Consider the following 20,806-nt stretch of genomic DNA (forward strand, 5'->3'; position numbering starts at 1 on the left):
ATGACCCCCCGGTGCCACCGTTACATTGTATGACCCCCCGGTGCCACCGTTACATTGTATGACCCCCCGGTGCCACCGTTACATTGTATGACCCCCCGGTGCCACCGTTACATTGTATGACCCCCCGGTGCCACCGTTACATTGTATCATCTTTGTCATTGTGTATTTCATGGTCAGTCTCCCAGGATTAACGGGGTTAAAGCCTACACCAAGAAAGTGGACAAGAGGGAGGTCATCCTGGACATACAGCTATGGTGAGTGACCGTGTAACTGCAGCTTTTGAGATGACTGGAGGATAAGACCTGATGTATCAGCAGAATAGTGAGTGCAGCTCTGGAATATAATACAGGATGTAACTCAGTATCAGTAATGTAATATATGTACACAGTGACTGCCCCAGCAGAATAGTGAGTGCAGCTCTGGAGTATAATACAGGATGTAACTCAGGATCAGTAATGTAATATATGTACACAGTGACTGCACCAGCAGAATAGTGAGTGCAGCTCTGGAGTATAATACAGGATGTAACTCAGGATCAGTAATGTAATGTAATGTATGTACACAGTGACTGCACCAGCAGAATAGTGAGTGCAGCTCTGGGGTATAATACAGGATGTAACTCAGGATCAGTAATGTATGTACACAGTGACTGCACCAGCAGAATAGTGAGTGCAGCTCTGGCGTATAATACAGAATGTAACTCAGGATCAGTAATGTATGTACACAGTGACTGCACCAGCAGAATAGTGAGTGCAGCTCTGGGGTATAATACAGGATGTAACTCAGGATCAGTAATGTATGTACACAGTGACTGCACCAGCAGAATAGTGAGTGCAGCTCTGGGGTATAATACAGTATGTAACTCAGGATAAGTAATGTATGTACACAGTGACTGCACCAGCAGAATAGTGAGTGCAGCTCTGGAGGATAATACAGGATGTGACTCAGGATCAGTAATGTAATGTATGTACACAGTGACTGCACCAGCAGAATAGTGAGTGCAGCTCTGGAGGATAATACAGGAGGTAACTCAGGATCAGTAATGTATGTACACAGTGACTGCACCAGCAGAATAGTGAGTGCAGCTCTGTAGTATAATACAGGATATAACTCAGGATCAGTAATGTAATGTATGTTTACAGTGACTGCACCAGCAGAATAGTGAGTGCAGCTCTGGGGTATAATACAGGATGTAACTCAGGATCAGTAATGTAATGTATGTGCACAGTGACTGCACCAGCAGAATAGTGAGTGCAGCTCTGGGGTATAATACAGGATGTAACTCAGGATCAGTAATGTAATGTATGTACACAGTGACTGCACCAGCAGAATAGTGAGTGCAGCTCTGGGGTATAATACAGGATGTGACTCAGGATCAGTAATGTAATGTATGTACACAGTGACTGCACCAGCAGAATAGTGAGTGCAGCTCTGGGGTATAATACAGGATGTGACTCAGGATCAGTAATGTATGTACACAGTAACTGCACCAGCAGAATAGTGAGTGCAGCTCTGGAGGATTTCTAGTGTGCAGTCGTTGCCCCTGGCTGTGCGGAGTGTTTCGGAGATGCTGCTGGTGAATATTAACTCTCGCGTGGCCTGATGGCTGTGCCGGCCGTACACCTCATTTGGCTGTTTACTGAATGCTCAGATTTCTCACGACTCTAAGTATTTACACCTGTGTTTTTATTTTTGCACTTCCCAGAGTTGTCTCTGAACATTGAACTGGTGAAATACATACAAATCTAGAACTAGTTAACGAGGCAGCGCTCTTAAAGTGACAGTGCTCCCGATGACATATTTGTGGATGACACAATGTCCCTCATTGCTCGGAATTTGGGAGGTAAATGAGGCGTAAATCTTTTTCCTCTGACATAATTACACCATGGAGGCGGCACTGGCAGGATGGGGAGGACTGGGATTAGTGACACCACGGAGGCGGCGCTGGCAGGATGGGGAGGACTGGGATTAGTGACACCAGGGAGGCGGCGCTGGCAGGATGGGGAGGACTGGGATTACTGACACCAGGGAGGTGGTGCTGGCAGGATGGGGAGGACTGGGATTAGTGACACCACGGAGGCGGCGCTGGCAGGATGGGGAGGACTGGGATTACTGACACCAGGGAGGTGGTGCTGGCAGGATGGGGAGGACTGGGATTAGTGACACCACGGAGGCGGCGCTGGCAGGATGGGGAGGACTGGGATTTGTGACACCACGGAGGCGGCGCTGGCAGGATGGGGAGGACTGGGATTAGTGACACCACGGAGGCGGCGCTGGCAGGATGGGGAGGACTGGGATTAGTGACACCACGGAGGTGGCGCTGGCAGGATGGGGAGGACTGGGATTAGTGACACCAGGGAGGCGGCGCTGGCAGGATGGGGAGGACTGGGATTAGTGACACCAGGGAGGCGGCGCTGGCAGGATGGGGAGGACTGGGATTAGTGACACCACGGAGGCGGCGCTGGCAGGATGGGGAGGACTGGGATTAGTGACACCACGGAGGCGGCGCTGGCAGGATGGGGAGGACTGGGATTAGTGACCGCTTACCTCATTGCGCTGAGGAAGTTGCTGAACACATTTGCCCTGACCTCTTGAGCTTACCTGCCCAGGCCTCCAAACAATGCACCATTAGGATGCAGTGGAGCCATGTGGTTAAGATGGCGGCAACACAAGTGCAGAAATACCCATGAGGCGACCACTCACAGCCGGCCAAACTAATGGAGGGGCGGCTGCTTGGCATTTGGATGGCGCTGGGCAGTCACTACTAGGCTGTGCATCTCCACTGTGTGAACAGCGCCACATACAAGTCTTCTATGAGCAGTAATCTGCCTCCATTAGTTTGGCCGGCTGTGAGTGGTCTCCTCGTGTGTTGCCGCCATCTTAGCCACATGGGTCCGCTGTATCCTGATGGTGCATTGTTTGGAGGCCTTTTTGCAGTTTTTTCTGTAGTTTTGGAGGATCTCTGAACCCTCTTTTCGTGTTATATTGGTTTTCCCTCTTAAGCCAATCAGCTGAGCCAAAGGAGATCACATGACCAACATCTCTTCAGGACACTTGAAGAGCTGTAAGGAGTCATGGGGGCGGAGGTCTCTTATTCTGACCTTCCAATTGAACCATTGGCTGATATCATTTGGTCATGGCCCCGCCCACTCCTTCAGAAATGAAACCAGTCACATTAATGTCCGGTGAACCTGTCCTGGAACGCGGCCAAAAGTCACGACTGCAGCGAGGACACAGATGTGACGGAGTTCAGGATGGATCGTCCCCCGGGGGCTTCTAGCAGCTGCATCCGTGAGAACAGCGCAGACCCAGGTGGTCACCGCCATAATAATGGTGGAGAGAGACGGCAAATATCCCACCGCACACGGCCACATCCAGGGGGAACACCACCGATCATAACAAAGCGGAGCACAAGCAACGGTACACCGTCATACTACAGCTCCTCTGCTGCTACAATCTCCAGAAACAGCAGTGTCAGTGTGCACATACATCACATTACTGATCCTGTATTATACTCCAGAGCTGCACTCACTATTCTGCTGGTGCAGTCACTGTGTACATACATTACATTACTGATCCGGAGTTACATCCGGTATTATACCCCAGAGCTGCACTCACTATTCTGCTGGTGCAGTCACTGTGTACATACATTACATTACTGATCCTGAGTTACATCCTGTATTATACCCCAGAGCTGCACTCACTATTCTGCTGGTGTAGTCACTGTGTACATACATTACATTACTGATCCTGAGTTACCTCCTGTATTATACCCCAGAGCTGCACGCTCTATTCTGCTGGTGCAGTCACTGTGTACATACATTACATTACTGATCCTGAGTTACATCCTGTATTATACCCCAGAGCTGCACTCACTATTCTGCTGGTGCAGTCACTGTGTACATACATTACATTACTGATCCTGAGTTACATCCTGTATTATACCCCAGAGCTGCACTCACTATTCTGCTGGTGTAGTCACTGTGTACATACATTACATTACTGATCCTGAGTTACATCCTGTATTATACTCCAGAGCTGCACTCACTATTCTGCTGGTGCAGTCACTGTGTACATACATTACACTACTGATCCTGAGTTACATCCTGTATTATACTCCAGAGCTGCACTCACTATTCTGCTGGTGCAGTCACTGTGTACATACATTACATTACTGATCCGGAGTTACATCCGGTATTATACCCCAGAGCTGCACTCACTATTCTGCTGGTGTAGTCACTGTGTACATACATTACATTACTGATCCTGAGTTACCTCCTGTATTATACTCCAGAGCTGCACTCACTATTCTGCTGGTGCAGTCACTGTGTACATACATTACATTACTGATCCTGAGTTACATCCTGTATTATACCCCAGAGCTGCACTCACTATTCTGCTGGTGCAGTCACTGTGTACATACATTACTGATCCTGAGTTACCTCCTGTATTATACTCCAGAGCTGCACTCACTACTCTGCTGGTGCAGTCACTGTGTACATACATTACATTACTGATCCTGAGTTACCTCCTGTATTATACTCCAGAGCTGCACTCACTATTCTGCTGGTGCAGTCACTGTGTACATACATTACATTACTGATCCGGAGTTACATCCTGTATTATACCCCAGAGCTGCACTCACTATTCTGCTGGTGCAGTCACTATGCACATACATTACATTACTGATCCTGAGTTACCTCCTGTATTATACCCCAGAGCTGCACGCTCTATTCTGCTGGTGCAGTCACTGTGTACATACATTACATTACTGATCCTGAGTTACATCCTGTATTATACCCCAGAGCTGCACTCACTATTCTGCTGGTGCAGTCACTGTGTACATACATTACATTACTGATCCTGAGTTACATCCTGTATTATACCCCAGAGCTGCACTCACTATTCTGCTGGTGTAGTCACTGTGTACATACATTACATTACTGATCCTGAGTTACATCCTGTATTATACTCCAGAGCTGCACTCACTATTCTGCTGGTGCAGTCACTGTGTACATACATTACACTACTGATCCTGAGTTACATCCTGTATTATACTCCAGAGCTGCACTCACTATTCTGCTGGTGCAGTCACTGTGTACATACATTACATTACTGATCCGGAGTTACATCCGGTATTATACCCCAGAGCTGCACTCACTATTCTGCTGGTGTAGTCACTGTGTACATACATTACATTACTGATCCTGAGTTACATCCTGTATTATACTCCAGAGCTGCACTCACTATTCTGCTGGTGCAGTCACTGTGTACATACATTACACTACTGATCCTGAGTTACATCCTGTATTATACTCCAGAGCTGCACTCACTATTCTGCTGGTGCAGTCACTGTGTACATACATTACATTACTGATCCTGAGTTACATCCTGCATTATACTCCAGAGCTGCACTCACTATTCTGCTGGTGCAGTCACTGTGTACATACATTACATTACTGATCCGGAGTTACATCCGGTATTATACCCCAGAGCTGCACTCACTATTCTGCTGGTGTAGTCACTGTGTACATACATTACATTACTGATCCTGAGTTACATCCTGTATTATACCCCAGAGCTGCACTCACTATTCTGCTGGTGCAGTCACTGTGTACATACATTACTGATCCTGAGTTACCTCCTGTATTATACTCCAGAGCTGCACTCACTATTCTGCTGGTGCAGTCACTGTGTACATACATTACATTACTGATCCTGAGTTACCTCCTGTATTATACTCCAGAGCTGCACTCACTACTCTGCTGGTGCAGTCACTGTGTACATACATTACATTACTGATTCTGAGTTACCTCCTGTATTATACTCCAGAGCTGTACTCACTATTCTGCTGGTGCAGTCACTGTGTACATACATTACATTACTGATCCTGAGTTACATCCGGTATTATACCCCAGAGCTGCACTCACTATTCTGCTGGTGCAGTCACTGTGTACATACATTACATTACTGATCCTGAGTTACCTCCTGTATTATACCCCAGAGCTGCACTCCCTGTTCTGCTGGTGCAGTCACTGTGTACATACATTACTGATCCTGAGTTACCTCCTGTATTATACTCCAGAGCTGTACTCACTATTCTGCTGGTGTAGTCACTGTGTACATACATTACATTACTGATCCTGAGTTACATCCGGTATTATACCCCAGAGCTGCACTCACTATTCTGCTGGTGTAGTCACTGTGTACATACATTACATTACATTACTGATCCTGAGTTACCTCCTGTATTATACTCCAGAGCTGCACTCACTATTCTGCTGGTGCAGTCACTGTGTACATACATTACATTACTGATCCGGAGTTACATCCGGTATTATACCCCAGAGCTGCACTCACTATTCTGCTGGTGTAGTCACTGTGTACATACATTACATTACTGATCCTGAGTTACCTCCTGTATTATACTCCAGAGCTGCACTCACTATTCTGCTGGTGTAGTCACTGTGTACATACATTACATTACTGATCCTGAGTTACCTCCTGTATTATACCCCAGAGCTGCACTCACTATTCTGCTGGTGTAGTCACTGTGTACATACATTACTGATCCTGAGTTACATCCTGTATTATACCCAGAGCTGCACTCACTATTCTGCTGGTGCAGTCACTGTGTACATACATTACATTACTAATCCTGAGTTACCTCCTGTATTATACCCCAGAGCTGCACTCACTATTCTGCTGGTGCAGTCACTGTGTACATACATTACTGATCCTGAGTTACCTCCTGTATTATACTCCAGAGCTGCACTCACTATTCTGCTGGTGCAGTCACTGTGTACATACATTACATTACTGATCCTGAGTTACCTCCTGTATTATACCCCAGAGCTGCACTCACTATTCTGCTGGTGCAGTCACTGTGTACATACATTACTGATCCTGAGTTACATCCTGTATTATACCCAGAACTGCACTCACTATTCTGCTGGTGCAGTCACTGTGTAAATACATTACATTACTGATCCTGAGTTACATCCTGTATTATACTCCAGAGCTGCACTCACTATTCTGCTGGTGCAGTCACTGTGTACATACATTACATTACTGATCCTGAGTTACCTCCTGTATTATACCCCAGAGCTGCACTCACTATTCTGCTGGTGCAGTCACTGTGTACATACATTACTGATCCTGAGTTACCTCCTGTATTATACCCCAGAGCTGCACTCACTATTCTGCTGGTGCAGTCACTGTGTACATACATTACATTACTGATCCTGAGTTACCTCCTGTATTATACCACAGAGCTGCACTCACTATTCTGCTGGTGCAGTCACTGTGTACATACATTACATTACTGATCCTGAGTTACCTCCTGTATTATACCCCAGAGCTGCACTCACTATTCTGCTGGCGCAGTCACGGTGTACATACATTACATTACTGATCCTGAGTTACATCCTGTATTATACTCCAGAGCTGCACTCACTATTCTGCTGGTGCAGTCACTGTGTACATACATTACATAACTGATCCTGAGTTACCTCCTGTATTATACCCCAGAGCTGCACTCACTATTCTGCTGGTGCAGTCACTGTGTACATACATTACATTACTGATCCTGAGTTACCTCCTGTATTATACCCCAGAGCTGCACTCACTATTCTGCTGGTGCAGTCACTGTGTACATACATTACATTACTGATCCGGAGTTACCTCCTGTATTATACCCCAGAGCTGCACTCACTATTCTGCTGGTGCAGTCACTGTGTACATACATTACATTACTGATCCTGAGTTACCTCCTGTATTATACTCCAGAGCTGCACTCACTATTCTGCTGGTGCAGTCACTGTGTACATACATTACATTACTGATCCTGAGTTGCATCCTGTATTATACTCCAGAGCTGCACTCACTATTCTGCTGGTGCAGTCACTGTGTACATACATTACATTACTGATCCTGAGTTACCTCCTGTATTATACCCCAGAGCTCCACTCACTATTCTGCTGGTGCAGTCAATGTGTACATACATTACATTACTGATCCTGAGTTACCTCCTGTATTATACTCCAGAGCTGCACTCACTATTCTGCTGGTGCAGTCACTGTGTACATACATTACATTACTGATCCTGAGTTACCTCCTGTATTATACCCCAGAGCTGCACTCACTATTCTGCTGGTGCAGTCAATGTGTACATACATTACTGATCCTGAGTTACCTCCTGTATTATACTCCAGAGCTGCACTCACTATTCTGCTGGTGCAGTCACTGTGCACATACATTACATTACTGATCCTGAGTTACATCCGGTATTATACCCCAGAGCTGCACTCACTATTCTGCTGGTGCAGTCACTGTGTACATACATTACATTACTGATCCTGAGTTACCTCCTGTATTATACCCCAGAGCTGCACTCACTATTCTGCTGGTGCAGTCACTGTGTATATACATTACATTACTGATCCTGAGTTACATCCTGTATTATACCCCAGAGCTGCACTCACTATTCTGCTGGTGCACTCACTGTGTACATACATTACATTACTGATCCTGAGTTACCTCCTGTATTATACCCCAGAGCTGCACTCACTATTCTGCTGGTGCAGTCAATGTGTACATACATTACATTACTGATCCTGAGTTACATCCTGTATTATACTCCAGAGCTGTACTCGCTATTCTGCTGGTGCAGTCACTGTGTACATACATTACATTACTGATCCTGAGTTACCTCCTGCATTATACTCCAGAGCTGCACTCACTATTCTGCTGGTGCAGTCACTGTGTACATACATTACATTACTGATCCTGAGTTACCTCCTGTATTATACCCCAGAGCTGCACTCACTATTCTGCTGGTGCAGTCACTGTGTACATACATTACATTACTGATCCGGAGTTACCTCCTGTATTATACCCCAGAGCTGCACTCACTATTCTGCTGGTGCAGTCACTGTGTACATACATTACATTACTGATCCTGAGTTACCTCCTGTATTATACTCCAGAGCTGCACTCACTATTCTGCTGGTGCAGTCACTGTGTACATACATTACATTACTGATCCTGAGTTACATCCAGTATTATACTCCAGAACTGCACTCACTATTCTGCTGGTGCAGTCACTGTGTACATACATTACATTACTGATCCTGAGTTACCTCCTGTATTATACCCCAGAGCTGCACTCACTATTCTGCTGGTGCAGTCACTGTGTACATACATTACATTACTGATCCTGAGTTACCTCCTGTATTATACCCCAGAGCTGCACTCACTATTCTGCTGGTGCAGTCACTGTGTACATACATTACATTACTGATCCTGAGTTACATCCTGTATTATACTCCAGAGCTGCACTCACTATTCTGCTGGTGCAGTCACTGTGTACATACATTACTGATCCTGAGTTACATCCTGTATTATACCCCAGAACTGCACTCACTATTCTGCTGGTGTAGTCACTTACATCTGTAAGTTCTGTGCAGACTGTGATGTTGCAGAGAATTCTGGGAGATTCCAGCTCTGGCTGCAGACATGGGGCCGGTGTGTTATATGGAGGGGCTCTGGTAGTTTTCTGTCCTTTCCTCTGTTTCCTTTCATTTCGTGCAGGTATAGGGGGGCCCTGTTTCCATTCCGCAGTGCATGCTGGGTGTTGTTGTCCGTGGGGTCTGGGGTCTGGTAAGGCAGTTAACCCCTTGGTGACGGCTCCTCCTTTTTTTTCCAGCTACACTGGAGATTGTGAAATCAACGTGGAGGTGAAGAAGATGTGTAAGGCCGGAGTGAAGGGGATCCAGGTGAGGTGGTCCGAGGGTGTGGGGGTCCCGGCTTTGTGCCCCCTCCTGAGGGTGTGGGGGTCTCCGCTTTGTGCCCCCTCCTGAGGGTGTGGGGGTCTCCGCTTTGTGCCCCCTCCTGAGGGTGTGGGGGTCCCTGCTTTCTGCCCCCTCCTGAGGGTGTGGGGGTCTCCTCTTTGTGCCCCCTCCTGAGGGTGTGGGGGGCTCCGCTTTGTGCCCCCTCCTGAGGGTGTGGACGTCTCCGCTTTGTGCCCCCTCTTGAGGGTGTGGGGGTCTCCGCTTTGTGCCCCCTCTTGAGGGTGTGGGGGTCTCCGCTTTGTGCCCCCTCCTGAGGGTATGGGGGTCCCTGCTTTCTGCCCCCTCCTGAGGGTGTGGGGGTCCCCGCGTGGCGCCCCCTCCTGTAGAGGCCTCCTTTCCCCTCTGCTCTCCTGATCATGGACGCTCCTTGTGTCTGGGGCAGGTACACGGGACGCTGCGGGTGATCCTGGCGCCACTCCTGGCCGATGTGCCCTTTATTGGAGCCGTCACCATGTTCTTCATCCACAAGCCGGTAAGTGGGGGGGCAGCTCCGATACGGGGGAGGGGATTGTGAGGTTGCGGGGGTCTGCGGTGACGCGTTATGTTTCTTGGTGCATTTACTGCTGGTGGTCTCGTCGTTTCCCCGCCCGGTTTTGTCCCCGTGGTTTTTCTCTCCATGTTTGGATGTCGCTCTTATCGTGTTTATAATCTGAGCAGCGGTTTAGGGGGAGACGCTGCGTCTCTGGGGTCGTGTACGGGGTGATGGGGAGCGGACTGGCCGGGAGCGCCATAGGGAACACTGGGGAAATGTTCTGTCCTTCTCCTAAATGGGCAAAACCTGAAATGTTACCAGATAACGACGCCCGGCTGACGGTTCTTCTTCCATGGTCGCAGCGGGAGCACAAAGTGTCACCCATCATATTACACCTGACGCTTAGTGTCTGAATCTGGAGCTCGTGATTTGACGCTGGTGTCTCTCTCTGGTCTGGCGCTGGCGTCTCTCTCTGGTCTCTCTCTGGCGTCTCTCTCTGGTCTGGGTCTGGCGTCTCTCTCTGGTCTGGCGCCTCTCTCTGGCGCTGGCGCCTCTCTCTGGTCTGACGCTGGCGTCTCTCTCTGGTCTGGCGCTGGCGTCTCTCTCTGGCACTGGCATCTCTCTCTGGTCTGGCGCCTCTCTCTGGTCTGACGCTGGCGTCTCTCTCTGGTCTGGCGTCCCTCTCTGGTCTGGCGCTGGCGTCTCTCTCTGGTCTGGCGCTGGCGTCTCTCTCTGGTCTGGCGCTGGCGTCTCTCTCTGGTCTGGCGCTGGCGTCTCTCTCTGGTCTCTCTCTGGCGTCTCTCTCTGGTCTGGCGCTGGCGTCTCTCTCTGGTCTGGCGCTGGCGTCTCTCTCTGGTCTGGCGCTGGCGTCTCTCTCTGGTTTGGCGCCTCTCTCTGGTCTGACGCTGGCGTCTCTCTCTGGCGCTGGCGTCTCTCTCTGGCGCTGGCATCTCTCTGGTCTGGCGCTGGCGTCTCTCTCTGGTCTGGCGCTGGCGTCTCTCTCTGGTCTGGCGCTGGCGTCTCTCTCTGGTCTGGCGCTGGCGTCTCTCTCTGGTTTGGCGCCTCTCTCTGGTCTGACGCTGGCGTCTCTCTCTGGCGCTGGCGTCTCTCTCTGGCGCTGGCATCTCTCTGGTCTGACGCTGGCGTCTCTCTCTGGCGCTGGCGTCTCTCTCTGGCGCTGGCGTCTCTCTGGTCTGGCGCTGGCGTCTCTCTCTGGCGCTGGCATCTCTCTCTGGTCTGGCACCTCTCTCTGGTCTGACGCTGGCGTCTCGGTCTGGCGTCCCTCTCTGGTCTGGCGCTGGCGTCTCTCTCTGGAGCTGGCGCTGGCGCCTCTCTCTGCTCTGACGCTGGCGTCTCTCTCTGGTCTGGCGCCTCTCTCTGGTCTGACGCTGGCGTCTCTCTCTGGTCTGGCGTCCCTCTCTGGTCTGGCGCTGGCGTCTCTCTCTGGAGCTGGCATCTCTCTCTGGTCTGGCGCCTCTCTCTGGTCTGACGTCCCTCTCTGGTCTGGCGCTGGCGCCTCTCTCTGGTCTGACGCTGGCGTCTCTCTCTGGTCTGGCGTCCCTCTCTGGTCTGGCGCTGGCGTCTCTCTCTGGAGCTGGCATCTCTCTCTGGTCTGGCGTCTCTCTCTGGTCTGGCGTCCCTCTCTGGTCTGGCGCTGGCGTCTCTCTCTGGTCTGGCGCTGGCGTCTCTCTCTGGTCTGGCGCTGGCGTCTCTCTCTGGTCTGGCGCTGGCGTCTCTCTCTGGTCTGGCGCTGGCGTCTCTCTCTGGTCTGGCGCTGGCGTCTCTCTCTGGTCTGGCGCTGGCGTATCTCTCTGGTCTGGCGCTGGCGTCTCTCTCTGGTCTGGCGCTGGCGTCTCTCTCTGGTCTGGCGCCTCTCTCTGGTCTGACGCTGGCGTCTCTCTCTGGCGCTGGCATCTCTCTCTGGTCTGGCGCTGGCGTCTCTCTCTGGCGCTGGCATCTCTCTCTGGTCTGGCGCCTCTCTCTGGTCTGACGCTGGCGTCTCGGTCTGGCGTCCCTCTCTGGTCTGGCGCTGGCGTCTCTCTCTGGAGCTGGCGCTGGCGCCTCTCTCTGCTCTGACGCTGGCGTCTCTCTCTGGCGCTGGCATCTCTCTCTGGTCTGGCGCTGGCGTCTCTCTCTGGTCTGGCGCTGGCGTCTCTCTCTGGTCTGGCGCTGGCGTCTCTCTCTGGTCTGACGCTGGCGTCTCTCTCTGGTCTGGCGCTGGCGTCTCTCTCTGGTCTGGCGCTGGCGTCTCTCTCTGGTCTGGCGCTGGCGTCTCTCTCTGGTCTGGCGCCTCTCTCTGGTCTGACGCTGGCGTCTCTCTCTGGCGCTGGCATCTCTCTCTGGTCTGGCGCTGGCGTCTCTCTCTGGCGCTGGCATCTCTCTCTGGTCTGGCGCCTCTCTCTGGTCTGACGCTGGCGTCTCGGTCTGGCGTCCCTCTCTGGTCTGGCGCTGGCGTCTCTCTCTGGTCTGGCGCTGGCGTCTCTCTCTGGTCTGGCGCCTCTCTCTGGTCTGACGCTGGCGTCTCTCTCTGGCGCTGGCATCTCTCTCTGGTCTGGCGCTGGCGTCTCTCTCTGGCGCTGGCATCTCTCTCTGGTCTGGCGCCTCTCTCTGGTGTGACGCTGGCGTCTCGGTCTGGCGTCCCTCTCTGGTCTGGCGCTGGCGTCTCTCTCTGGAGCTGGCGCTGGCACCTCTCTCTGCTCTGACGCTGGCGTCTCTCTCTGGTCTGGCGCTGGCGTCTCTCTCTGGCGCTGGCATCTCTCTCTGGTCTGACGCTGGCGTCTCTCTCTGGTCTGGCGCTGGCGTCTCTCTCTGGTCTGGCGCTGGCGTCTCTCTCTGGTCTGGCGCTGGCGTCTCCCTCTGGTCTGACGCTGGCGTCTCTCTCTGGTCTGGCGCTGGCGTCTCTCTCTGGTCTGGCGCTGGCGTCTCTCTCTGGTCTGGCTTCTCGCGCTGGCGTCTCTCTCTGGCGCTGGCGTCTCTCTCTGGCGCTGGCGTCTCTCTCTGGTCTGGCGCTGGCGTCTCTCTGGTCTGGCGTCTCTCTCTGGTCTGGCGCTGGCGTCTCTCTCTGGTCTGGCGCTGGCGTCTCTCTCTGGTCTGGCGCTGGCGTCTCTCTCTGGTCTGGCGCTGGCGTCTCTCTCTGGTCTGGCGCTGGCGTCTCTCTCTGGTCTGGCGTCTCTCTCTGGTCTGGCGCTGGCTTCTCTCTCTGGTCTGGCGCTGGCGTCTCTCTGGTCTGGCTTCTCTCTCTGGTCTGGCGCTGGCTTCTCTCTCTGGTCTGGCGCTGGCGTCTCTCTGGTCTGGCGTCTCTCTCTGGTCTGGCGCTGGCTTCTCTCTCTGTTCTGGCATCTCTCGCTGGCGTCTCTCTCTGGCGCTGGTGTCTCTCTCTGGTCTGGCTTCTCTCTCTGGTCTGGCATCTCTCTCTGGCGTCTCTCTCTGGCGCTGGCGTCTCTCTCTCGTCTGGCGCTGGTGTCTCTCTGGTCTGGCTTCTCTCTCTGGTCTGGCGTCTCTCTTTGGCGCTGGCGTCTCTCTCTTGTCTGGAGCTGGCGTCTCTCTCTGGTCTGGCGTCTCTCTCTGGTCTGGCGCTGGCGTCTCTCTCTGGTCTGGCGCTGGCGTCTCTCTCTGGTCTGGCGTCTCTCTCTGGTGCTGGCGTCTCTCTCTGGTGCTGGCGTCTCTCTCTGGTGCTGGCGTCTCTCTCTGGCGCTGGCGTCTCTCTCTGGCGCTGGCGTCTCTCTCTGGTCTGGCGCTGGCGTCTCTCGCTGGCGTCTCTCTCTGGCGCTGGCGTCTCTCTCTGGTCTGGCGTCTCTCTCTGGCGTCTCTCTTTGGCGCTGGCGTCTCTCTCTCGTCTGGAGCTGGCGTCTCTCTCTGGTCTGGCGTCTCTCTCTGGTCTGGCGTCTCTCTCTGGTCTGGCGTCTCTCTCTGGTCTGGCGTCTCTCTCTGGTCTGGCGTCTCTCTCTGGTCTGGCGTCTCTCTCTGGTCTGGCGCTGGCGTCTCTCTCTGGTGCTGGCGTCTCTCTCTGGTGCTGGCGTCTCTCTCTGGTGCTGGCGTCTCTCTCTGGCGCTGGCGTCTCTCTCTGGCGCTGGCGTCTCTCTCTGGCGCTGGCGTCTCTCTCTGGCGCTGGCGTCTCTCTCTGGTCTGGCGCTGGCGTCTCTCGCTGGCGTCTCTCTCTGGCGCTGGCGTCTCTCTCTGGTCTGGCGTCTCTCTCTGGCGTCTCTCTTTGGCGCTGGCGTCTCTCTCTCGTCTGGAGCTGGCGTCTCTCTCTGGTCTTGCGTCTCTCTCTGGTCTGGCGCTGGCGTCTCTCTCTGGTCTGGCGCTGGCGTCTCTCTCTGGTCTGGCGCTGGCGTCTCTCTCTGGTCTGGCGCTGGCGTCTCTCTCTGGTCTGGCGCTGGCGTCTCTCTCTGGTCTGGCGCTGGCGTCTCTCTCTGGTCTGGCGCTGGCGTCTCTCTCTGGTCTGGCGCTGGCGTCTCTCTCTGGTCTGGCGCTGGCGTCTCTCGCTGGTCTGGCGCTGGCGTCTCTCTCTGGTCTGACGCTGGCGTCTCTCTCTGGTGCTGGCGTCTCTCTCTGGTCTGGCGCTGGCGTCTCTCTCTGGCGCTGGCGTCTCTCTCTGGCGCTGGCGTCTCTCGCTGGCGCTGGCGTCTCTCGCTGGCGTCTCTCTCTGGCGCTGGCGTCTCTCTGGTCTGACGCTGGCGTCTCTCTCTGGTGCTGGCGTCTGTCTCTTGTCTGGCGCTGGCGTCTCCCGGGTCTGACAGCTCCTTGGTCTGGTGCCGGCGGCTCTCTGGATCTGGTAGCTCTCTGGTCTGGTTCTGGCGGTTCCCTGGGTCTGGTTTCTCTCTAATCTGCCACTGGTGGCTTCTTGATTTGAGTGTCTTGGGATCTGACCTGCTGCTGGCCTTTCCCGGTTCTGACTGCTCTCTGGTCTGGCGCTGGTTGCTCGCTGGTATCTCTCTGGTCTGGCGCTGGTTGCTCGCTGGTCTGGCGCTGGCGTCTCTCTCTGGTCTGCTGGCTCTCTGGTCTGGCGCTGACATCTCTCTCTGGTCTGGCGGGACCCTGGGTCTGGTTTCTCTCTGATCTGCCATTGATCTGGAGTGTCTCAGGATCTGATCTGCTGCTGGCCTTTCCCGGTTCTGACTGCTCTCTGGTCAGATGCTGTTTGCTCTCTGGGCTGGTGGCTCTCTGGTCTGATGTTGGCAGCTTGTGGGTCTTGTTTCTCGCCGATCTGGTCTGGTGCCGGCGGCTACTGGGTCTGGAGTGTCTCGGGGTCTGGCTGCTCTCTGGTCTGCCGCTTGCTATTCCTGGGTGTGGCTGCTCTGTTCTGGCACTGGCGGCGGTCTGGTCTGAACTGGTGCTCCCGTGTCTGATTTGCTCTCTGGTCTGGCCCTGGCGGCTCTCTAGTCTGGCGCTGGTGGCATAAGGATCTGGCAGCACTCTGGTCTGGCCGCCATATGGTCTGATTGCCCTCTGGTCTGGCCCTGGCGGCTCCCGGGTCTGCTTGCCCTCTGGTGTGACTGCCCTCTGGTGTGACTGCCCTCTGGTGTGACTGCCCTCTGGTGTGACTGCCCTCTGGTGTGACTGCCCTCTGGTCTGCTTGCCCTCTGGTGTGACTGCCCTCTGGTCTGCTTGGCCTCTGGTGTGACTGCCCTCTGGTCTGGCCCTGGCGGCTCCCGGGTCTGCTTGCCCTCTGGTCTGCTTGCCCTCTGGTGTGACTGCCCTCTGGTGTGACTGCCCCCTGGTGTAACTGCCCCCTGGTGTGACTGTTCCCTGGTGTGACTGCCCTCTGGTCTGCTTGCCCTCTGGTCTGCTTGCCCCCTGGTGTGACTGCCCCCTGGTGTGACTGCCCCCTGGTGTGACTGCCCCCTGGTGTGACTGCCCCCTGGTGTGACTGCCCCCTGGTGTGACTGCCCCCTGGTGTGACTGCCCCCTGGTGTGACTGCCCCCTGGTGTGACTGCCCCCTGGTGTGACTGCCCCCTGGTGTGACTGTTCCCTGGTGTGACTGCCCTCTGGTCTGCTTGCCCTCTGGTGTGACTGCCTTCTGGTGTACTTGCCCTCTGGTGTGCTTGCCCTCTGGTGTGCCTGCCCTCTGGTGTGCTTGCCCTCTGGTGTGCTTGCCCTCTGGTGTGCTTGCCCTCTGGTGTGCTTGCCCTCTGGTGTGACTGCCTTCTGGTGTGACTGCCTTCTGGTGTGCTTGCCCTCTGGTGTGCTTGCCCTCTGGTGTGCTTGCCCTCTGGTGTGCTTGCCTTCTGGTGTGCTTGCCCTCTGGTGTGCTTGCCCTCTGGTGTGCTTGCCCTCTGGTGTGCTTGCCCTCTGGTGTGCTTGCCCTCTGGTGTGACTGCCTTCTGGTGTGCTTGCCCTCTGGTGTGCTTGCCCTCTGGTGTGACTGCTTTCTGGTGTGCTTGCCCTCTGGTGTGCTTGCCCTCTGGTGTGACTGCCCTCTGGTGTACTTGCCCTCTGGTGTGACTGCCTTCTGGTGTGACTGCCTTCTGGTGTGCTTGCCCTCTGGTGTGCTTGCCTTCTGGTGTGCTTGCCCTCTGGTGTGCTTGCCCTCTGGTGTGACTGCCCTCTGGTGTACTTGCCCTCTGGTGTGACTGCCCTCTTCATCATTTTGCCTTCTCTCCACAGCACCTGGATATAAACTGGACCGGTCTCACCAACATCCTGGAGATCCCTGGCGTCAGGTGACTGCTCATTATTGTCAGTATCTCCCCTCACTGTGTTCGGAACAGTCAGAGGAGCTGAGGCTGGACCTCGATCCACGGCAGAAGTCCTGGCGTGGGTCCCGGCAGTGCTGCCTTCTGCCTCAGCGTTACGGCCTTCGGTCTTTGCGCTTCTTTCCTTTTTATTAGTCTTTTTGCCACAAATTTAGCAGTGAATCCGCAGCGAGCAATGCCACTCCTCCCCCCAGACTGTAGCTTCGGGCCGCGGGGCCAGCAGGTCTTGTCCTGTATATGGGGTGGCGGCTTCCTGCACGGACCTGTCAGTAACCGAAGGACCGGAAAATCCAGTTTACTGACTTGTCTCCCAGGAGAAGAACATTTGAGAAGCAACAAAACAGTGTTGGGATAAAAATAGACAGATACAAGGCGGCCGTACAGTGTCAGGACAATAATACACGACCCGTACAGGTGGTGGCACAGTGTCAGGACAATAATACATGACCCGTACAGGTGGTGGCACAGTGTCAGGACAATAATACACGACCCGTACAGGTGGTGGCACAGTGTCAGGACAATAATACACGACCCGTACAGGTGGTGGCACAGTGTCAGGACAATAATACACGACCCGTACAGGTGGTGGTACAGTGTCAGGACAATAATACACGACCCGTACAGGTGGTGGCACAGTGTGTCTGGATGATGCATCGTGGGTACAGGTGGTGGCAGTGTGTGTCTGGATGATGCATCGTGGGTACAGGTGGTGGCACAGTGTCTGGATGATGCATCGTGGGTACAGGTGGTGGCACAGTGTGTCTGGATGATGCATTGTGGGTACAGGTGGTGGCACAGTGTCTGGATGATGCATCGTGGGTACAGGTGGTGGCACAGTGTGTCTGGATGATGCATCGTGGGTACAGGTGGTGGCACAGTGTGTCTGGATGATGCATCGTGGGTACAGGTGGTGGCAGTGTGTCTGGATGATGCATCGTGGGTACAGGTGGTGGCACAGTGTGTCTGGATGATGCATCGTGGGTACAGGTGGTGGCACAGTGTGTCTGGATGATGCATCGTGGGTACAGGTGGTGGCACAGTGTGTCTGGATGATGCATCGTGGGTACAGGTGGTGGCACAGTGTGTCTGGATGATGCATCGTGGGTACAGGTGGTGGCACAGTGTGTCTGGATGATGCATCGTGGGTACAGGTGGTGGCACAGTGTGTCTGGATGATGCATCGTGGGTACAGGTGGTGGCACAGTGTGTCTGGATGATGCATCGTGGGTACAGGTGGTGGCACAGTGTGTCTGGATGATGCATCGTGGGTACAGGTGGTGGCACAGTGTGTCTGGATGATGCATCGTGGGTACAGGTGGTGGCACAGTGTGTCTGGATGATGCATCGTGGGTACAGGTGGTGGTACACAGGATAATACATCGTGGGTACAGGCGGCGTTAGTGTCAGGATAAGATACGGTGTATGACAGAGAAAAGAAGCGCAAACAATTAGTGCACTCACACCAATATAATCAAGTTACAAAAAGCTTTATTGACCAAATAAGTACAAAAAAACCATTAAAAACAATCACCCAGAGGAATAACTGTGTGAAAACATGGGCCGACAAAGTCACAAATTAACAGGGATAGAAAATATTGAATAAGACATGTGCAAAGGATGAAATAATTTCAAGAATGCAAATAGAGAATAACAATCATTCGACAATATTCCATGAAGGTTGTATAAAAATAGTGAAAACCAAATGATATCCGTCCATCCTGGCATCAAAAGTGATTCTAATATGTCCCATAATATGTCCTATAATGGCTAAGCAGGGTACGTACCCCTTTATGTTGTCCCTTGTGTGTTGTGTGTGTGTATATGTATATGTATATGTATATATATATATATATATATATGTATATATATATATGTATATATATATATGTGTATATATATATATATATATATATATATATATATATATATATATATATATATATATATATATATATATGTGTATGTATATGTGTATGTATATGTATATGTATATATATATATATATATATTTTACTGGACGGCCCGCCTGCTAACACTATGGGCGCGATCTATAGGTTGTCCAGACTCTGTGCATCCCATTTGTCAGTGTGAACGGTGTCTTATACTTTACCTGTGTGCATTGTTGCTACCTTTATTATTGGGGGTCTGCTGCGCCCTGCGAGTGCATGTGTCACCTGACACGGTTGTGGGGCGCCGCCTGCTCTTCATGTTGTTTTTGAGCTTTTCTGTGTTCGCTATATCACGTAGATGAATATGAGTAGATGGCTGGGAATTTCCCAGGAGGTGCTGGATGAGCGGATGGGATCGGTAAATAACAATCTCAAGACCTCATTATGGATGAATGACGGTTAACAGGTAAACAGTAAGCGTGCACATGTCAAAGAATCCATATTTACCGTGAAGTGTATGAACAGTGGATGTCCGCCCGTCCCAAGGCGTATCACTACTAAACAGCGGCTTCGTCATCGTAGTCAGGGTTTATATATCTTAGTAAGTGCAGGTACCGATAACCAGGTGAGTCCGCCGGAAGGAGCAGCAGTGGAGCATGTAAACAAATCAAGGGTTCGGAAGTAGACCTGTGCGTTTCAAGAGATAATATACGGTGGGTACAGGCGCCATTATAGTGTCAGCATAATATACAGTGGGTACATGCGGCGTTATAATGTGTCCGGATAATACACAGTGGGTACAGGTGGTGTTATAATGTGTCCGGATAATACACAGTGGGTACAGGTGGTGTTATAATGTGTCCGGATAATACACGGTGGGTACAAGCCGCATTATAGTGTCAGCATAATATACAGTGGGTACAGGCAGCGTTATAATGTGTCAGGATAATACACAGTGGGTGGCTCGCACCTCTCGGACAGTGTGGAGCAGTCCTCTAGGTGGCTCGCCCCTCTAGGACAGTGTGAGGCCATCTTCTTCTGGGTGGCTCGCCCCTCTAGGACAGTGTGAGGCTGTCTTCCTCTGGTTGGCTCGCCCCTCTCGGACAGTGTGGAGCAGTCCTCTAGGTGGCTCGCCACTTTCGGACAGTGTGAGGCCGTCTTCTTCTGGGTGGCTCGCCCCTCTCGGACAGTGTGAGGCTGTCTTCTTCTGGGTGGCTCGCCCCTCTAGGACAGTGTGAGGCCGTCTTCCTCTGGTTGGCTCGCCCCTCTCGGACAGTGTGGGGCCATCCTCTGGTTGGCTCGCCCCTCTCGGACAGTGTGAGGCCATCTTCTGGGTGGCTCACCCCTCTCTGACAGTGTGAGGCCATCTTCTTCTGGTTGGCTCGCCCCTCTCGGACAGTGTGAGGCCATCTTCTTCTGGGTGGCTCGCCCCTCTCGGACAGTGTGGGGCCATCCTCTGGTTGGCTCGCCCCTCTCGGACAGTGTGAGGCCATCTTCTGGGTGGCTCACCCCTCTCTGACAGTGTGAGGCCATCTTCTTCTGGTTGGCTCGCCCCTCTCTGACAGTGTGAGGCCATCTTCTTCTGGTTGGCTCGCCCCTCTCGGACAGTGTGAGGCCATCTTCTGGGTGGCTCACCCCTCTCTGACAGTGTGAGGCCATCTTCTTCTGGTTGGCTCGCCCCTCTCGGACAGTGTGAGGCCATCTTCTTCTGGGTGGCTCGCCCCTCTCGGACAGTGTGGGGCCGTCTTCTTCTGGTTGGCTCGCCCCTCTCGGACAGTGTGAGGCCATCTTCTTCTGGTTGGCTCGCCCCTCTCGGACAGTGTGAGGCCATCTTCTTCTGGTTGGCTCGCCCCTCTCGGACAGTGTGAGGCCATCTTCTTCTGGGTGGCTCGCCCCTC

The 20,806-nt window shown here is 53.0% G+C and overlaps 1 protein-coding gene across 1 annotated transcript in view; it reads left to right on the forward strand.

Annotated features, from left to right (window-relative positions):
- The window catches only part of ESYT3 (extended synaptotagmin 3), a 44,150-nt gene that overhangs the window by 14,606 nt on the left and 8,738 nt on the right, over positions 1-20,806 (forward strand). Inside the window, exons 4-7 of the mRNA XM_069732571.1 lie at positions 178-254; positions 9,707-9,776; positions 10,234-10,323; positions 16,931-16,986. Coding sequence (XP_069588672.1) covers positions 178-254; positions 9,707-9,776; positions 10,234-10,323; positions 16,931-16,986 — 293 coding nt within the window. The remainder of the gene's footprint in view (positions 1-177; positions 255-9,706; positions 9,777-10,233; positions 10,324-16,930; positions 16,987-20,806) is intronic.

This window comes from Ranitomeya imitator, chromosome 7 (genome assembly GCF_032444005.1).
Source record: "Ranitomeya imitator isolate aRanImi1 chromosome 7, aRanImi1.pri, whole genome shotgun sequence".
Taxonomy (NCBI): domain Eukaryota; kingdom Metazoa; phylum Chordata; class Amphibia; order Anura; family Dendrobatidae; genus Ranitomeya; species Ranitomeya imitator.